General features: G+C 48.3%; 1 protein-coding gene across 1 annotated transcript in view; it reads right to left on the reverse strand.

Moving 5' to 3' along the window:
- LOC108792039 (oocyte zinc finger protein XlCOF8.4-like) overlaps positions 1–3,716 on the reverse strand; it is a 5,634-nt gene extending 1,918 nt beyond the window's left edge. The window contains exons 1-6 of the mRNA XM_018562717.1: positions 3,561–3,716; positions 3,174–3,308; positions 2,844–3,026; positions 2,641–2,758; positions 867–964; positions 648–762 (exon numbers count right to left, since the gene is read on the reverse strand). Of these exons, the coding sequence (XP_018418219.1) occupies positions 648–762; positions 867–964; positions 2,641–2,758; positions 2,844–3,026; positions 3,174–3,308; positions 3,561–3,716 (805 nt within the window). The remainder of the gene's footprint in view (positions 1–647; positions 763–866; positions 965–2,640; positions 2,759–2,843; positions 3,027–3,173; positions 3,309–3,560) is intronic.
- Positions 3,717–5,709: the final 1,993 nt, after the last annotated feature.

The following is a 5,709-nucleotide window of genomic DNA, read 5'->3' on the forward strand; positions in this document are numbered from 1 at the left end:
AGGAGGAGGAGGAGAAGAAGACTGGAAGGAGGAGGAGGAGAAGAAGACTGGAAGGAGGAGGAGGAGAAGAAGACTGGAAGGAGGAGGAGGAGAAGAAGACTGGAAGGAGGAGGAGGAGAAGAAGACTGGAAGGAGGAGGAGGAGAAGAAGACTGGAAGGAGGAGGAGGAGAAGAAGACTGGAAGGAGGAGGAGGAGAAGAAGACTGGAAGGAGGAGGAGGAGAAGAAGACGGGAAGGAGGAGGAGGAGAAGAAGACTGGAAGGAGGAGGAGGAGAAGAAGACTGGAAGGAGGAGGAGGAGAAGAAGACTGGAAGGAGGAGAAGAAGAAGACTGGAAGGAGGAGAAGAAGAAGACTGGAAGGAGGAGAAGAAGAAGACTGGAAGGAGGAGGAGAAGAAGAAGACTGGAAGGAGGAGGAGAAGAACAAGACGACTGGAAGGAGGAGGAGGAGGAGAAGAAGACTGGAAGGAGGAGGAGAAGAAGAAGACTGGACGGAGGAGAAGATTGGGGGTTGATGACACGACTGGTTTGTTGAGGCAAGATCATGGGTAATATTATGGAACTGAAGGGTGAATAAGTTACAGTTGTTATACAGACCCAAGGACTATAATCTAAGAATATTTTCTATTCTCATGGTCAGTTACCCACCTGTCCCGATCTCTGCTGGAATTTCCTCCTCCTCCCTCGTCAACATGGGAAATGCCAAGTTCTCCTCTTTCTCTTCTTTAATAACGACAACCTGAAAATCTTCTAAATTCTTATCCTATAAAGAACACGCACATCAACGTTGTCTATTACCGTATATCTGCACAGACTGTACAATAGCAGGCAGTAGACGGTAGATAGGAAGCCCTCAGGCCCATCTACCTGATCACGGTGAGGGATGCTGCGGCCTTTCTTTGTGGAATCCCGGGAATACAGAGGTTGGGGACGCTTCTCCGGTATTATTCTGCTGCTGGATCCTTCTGTAGGAAACACAACGATTTAGTAAAATGACTTCTACTTGACGTCCTACTTCCTCAAAGAACACAATTTCAATTATGGCCTGATAGAACCCTCTAACTAATAGTGTCACCACCAAGACTTTTAGTCAACACCTGGACAGCATGCTAATTTTTTTTACAAAGATTAGGAGTCGAAATGTTGCTGTACTTCAGTCCCCGTACTACGGAATCCCATAGATGTGATGGGGTGATGTAGGCATCTACAAGAAGGAACACAACTACAGAGATGAACATCCTACACCGGCTGCTTCAACATCAAGAGCACATCGGGTCAAATTATCTGAAGTAAGCCTCACTGAAAGGTCTGGTTCACCTAAAATGCTTGTTTAGCGTACATAGATAAAGGCCATTGCTCTCCTGGATGTAGCCTTTGTTTCTTTGGAGGAACATGGTCCTCAAGTGATCATAACAGAATTCAGAACTCTAGACTCCGATGAGTTGGGAACCGTCAACAGTGGAAGTCTTTCATTTCAGCCCTATGCATCTCAATGAAGCAGGATATACAACTAACTAGACTTCGATGGCCTGGGAATCGTCAACATTGGAAGTCTTTCATTTCAGCCCTATGCACCTCAATGGAGCAGGATGTATAACTAAATAGACTCGGATGGGCTGGGAACCGTCAACAGTGGAACTAGACTTTGATGGGCTGGGAACCGCCAACAGTGGAAGTCTTTCACTTCAACCCTATGCTCCTCAATGGAGCGGGATATACAACAACTAACTAGACTTCGATGGGCTGGAAACCGACAACAGTGGAACTAGACTTCGATGGGCTGGGAATTGTCAGCAATGGAAGTCTTTCACTTCAGCCCTATGCTCCTCAATGGAGCAGGATATACAACTAACTAGACTCCGATGGGCTGGGAACTGCCAACAGTGGAGCTAGACGTCGATGGGCTGGGAACTGCCAACAGTGGAACTAGACGTCGATGGGCTGGGAACTGCCAACAGTGGAACTAGACGTCGATGGGCTGGGAACCGTCAACAGTGGAAGTCTTTCACTTCAGCCCTATCCACCTCCAATGGAGCAGAATATACAACTAACTAGACTCCGATGGGCTGGGAACTGCCACCCGTGGAACTAGACTTCGATGGGCTGGGAACCGTCAACAGTGGACATCTTTCCCTTCAGCCCTATCCACCTGAATGGAGCAGAATATACAACTAACTAGACTCCGATGGGCTGGGAACAGGCAACGGTGGACATCTTTCACTTCAGCCCTATGCACCTCAATGGAGCAGGATATACAACAAACTAGACTTTGATGTGCTGGGAACCGACAACGGTGGAAATCTTTCCCTTCAGCCCTATGCACCTCCAATGGAGCAGAAATTACGAATAACTAGACTCCAATCAGCAGAGAAAGTGGGGGAAAAAACAAACGTGGAACTTCACAGCTTGAGCTCCTTCAGAACTAAAACTATAAAACTTGCTGGAAGCAGCTTCCATTCATCTCATAGGCTCAAGACTAAAGCATTCAGGTGAGCACACAAAAGAGAGAAGAGTTGAAAAGGTAAATCTCCAATATTGGCCAGAGAGGTATGAGGTCCCTCACCGGAAGAGGAGAAATGAAGGAGGCAAAGGCCATGACCATGTTCACATACTATATCTGTACTAGACATTTATTGGTCACCTGTGCTGATCTTTGGAGGAACGGGCTTCTCCTTACATGGCCAGTCAACCACCATATACACCTCCTCATCCTCATCTTCATCCACACCTTCTGCTTTAAGCTTCGTCAGATCGTCGCCCTAGAAACACACAAAATATATAATGACTGACTTATTAGAATGCGAATATCACTTAAGACATGAGATCCACTATAGTCCTACCTACCTGATAATGGCGAGGGATGGTGTGATCTTCCTGTGTGGAATCCCGGGAACATCTCTCTGGTGGGTTCCCCTTACTGAATCCATCTGTAGGAACTTTCTCGTCCTTACACTGCACACCGGTCCTCATATACACCTCTTCTTTACGCTCTGTGACTTCAACTTTAACATTTAGCAGATGTTCCACCTAAGAAATATACAAAGGTTTCATTAAGAGTCCCAGAGACATCCTGACACCTTATAGGAACCCGACACACACAATGATATAGTCACCACCCAGACACATCCCTTGTCTGTTCCTTGATCATGTCCCAGAATTCCCGGCACCGCTCACCTCTCCTGTCAGCAGCTTAATGATCTTCTTGGTGACTTCTAGGATCTTCTGTTCTTTGTTCCTCTCAGGTGTCAGGGAGGGAGGTGGAGACACCTTGATGGTAACATGGTCACCAGACTTCACAGGAGGAAAACTCTAATGAAACAGCAAAACATGTCGTGTTAGTAAGAGTGAGGTCATGTGACCCTCCAAGTCAGGTCATAAGATGTATACATGTGACCTCACAGAATCCTCCTCACGCCTCCGGTCAGGTCTGTGTTGTATTAATAGAGATAAGAGGGATGTCATGTGACCCGCCCAGAATCCTCCTCACCTCTCCGGTCAGGTCTGTGTGGTATTAATTGAGATAAGAGTAATGTCATGTGACCCGCCCAGAATCCTCCTCACCTCTCCGGTCACCAGGCAGATGATCTCCAGGGCGAGGTGTATAATCCTCTCAGTCATGTGTGTTTTATTGCCTTCCAGCTGGAAACAAGGGAGGGATGAGCAATTCTTGACCTTGTAGAGATCCCGTTGTCCTCCTAGATACTCCCACTCCTCCATGGAGACATCCTGACACCTTATAGGAACCTGACACACACAATGATAACATGTAGTCAAACACCACACTAGTGGTGGAGTAAGTAGTGATGAGGCCGGGCTTGGCGGGAAACCAGTTTGCCCAAGCCCGCTCAGATCTCTTATTGCCGCCCCCTCTTCCCAACCCAATCAACGTCGGGGAGCTGCATTCCCAGCCCCACATGCACCTCCCCGCCACTGACTGGGTCGGGAGGAGGCTGTCAGAGTTTTGAGTGGGTTTGGGCAAACTGGGTTCCCACCAAGCCCGGCCTCATCTCTAGTTGCCACCAACTAGCTGTTCTTACACATCATGCTTAAGCTTTGCCGCAAGCTGTGCACCCACGGCTGAGTGCACTTATCTGTGGGGTCTATGGGTCTTGACGCAGCATGCTTACGGTCCGCTCGTGACTACAAACTAACCCTGAGCATTTCTGATTGGAGGACTGGAGTGATTAACACGATCTAAAACATGATGGCCGAAGCCCCCGGATGTTGCCCTGGATGCTCCCCGACCTCTCCGATAGCAGTGCTAGCCCCCGGGACAACGTTGGGTTCTTCTTCCACCTATATTTGGGCTGAAATAGTGTTTTACTACCCCGCTGGCCAGAGCCAATTCCTCAGCCAACGATAATGGCGCTGTATTACCTTCTGCGATGACGGTGGCCAGCGGCGGCAGTGGTGTATTTGCTAACAATGAAGGTAGGAGCTGGCTTTTCTTGTGCCCTTGTTTCGCCCATTACTCTATAGCACCAACATATTCCGCAGCGACGTAGAAAGGACGTGGAGCCGCTACCTCCAGTACACGTCCCATAGCTCATGATTGAACGTCTGCGTCATGCTGTGGCACAAACAAAGGCTGGAATGGGGGTCGTAGCAGATTATTCTACGGATCGTGGGAGGAAACGCACGCAAAGCATGGCGATACTGACCACGGCACCCCAGCGCTTCTACACGGATGATCCTATTATGTTCGCCAATGCAAACACCTGTGACAGGTCCCCTTTAAACAGCCTCCTTTAAAGGGCACCTGTCAATCGGGGGCAGCGGGCAAATATGGAGGCAAAGGCTCCTCTGGATGTCATTTTTCCCGCACGCTGGACTTACCTGCACAGGGTCACATATAGACAGTCTTTAAAAAGATGGCAGTGCCTATTACTGTGAATGGAGCCCAGAAAACCCCCAGCCCACAAAAACATGACCCCTCCCCCACTGTCAGAGTGACCACACCCCCCGTGTGGCCCTCTCACCTCCTACTATACTCACACTCATAGAAACAATAAGACCCATTACCTGCTGCCAGCAACTGCCATGTCCTCCCAGATCACCTCTCACCCGGAAACGCATTGAAAATGCCATGGTCGGTTTCTATGAGATTGCTTCCGGGTTATGCGCTCCAGCAGAGGCCGCCAACTTCCGTGTTTTGCGCTTCAGCGGCGCTCTTACGTCTGTGTGGTGCGGCGCGGCTCCCTCTGCTGGCCAGTTCTGGTACTGCAAGCACAACTCTGAATACTTGTATTAACCCCTGCAGTGCTGTGTGCTTCTCAGTCCCTTCTCTATTTTATTTATCCTGAAAGTTATCCTTTTCCAATATTCATTTTCAAAATGAAATCCCAGATTTTTGTTTAATACATATATAATTTTTTTAACTTTAAATAAAATGAACACTCACCTTTCTAGTGTGCTGGAAATAAAAGTAGCAACCAATGCTCTTTTTTTAAATATATATATATAAACTATATTTGAGCCTGGCACAGAGGCTGGGGTGTCGGGCGGTCAGAGGTCACCTAAAGCACATACGTTCTAAGTGTAGATAGCAATGGCCCCGCCCCCTTACATAAACACTACCTTAGACCGAACCCCCTTGGTTTGCACACTTGTGTCTCATTTGCTCGGGGTCAGCCGGTTCTTGACTCTGGAACTGCTTTGTGTTGCCTTCACTGCTCATCCTCATATACTGTACACAACAGTGTGAGGTCAG

Source organism: Nanorana parkeri, unplaced genomic scaffold (assembly GCF_000935625.1).
Source record: "Nanorana parkeri isolate BGI_ZX_2015 unplaced genomic scaffold, ASM93562v1 scaffold593, whole genome shotgun sequence".
In the NCBI taxonomy this organism is placed as follows: domain Eukaryota; kingdom Metazoa; phylum Chordata; class Amphibia; order Anura; family Dicroglossidae; genus Nanorana; species Nanorana parkeri.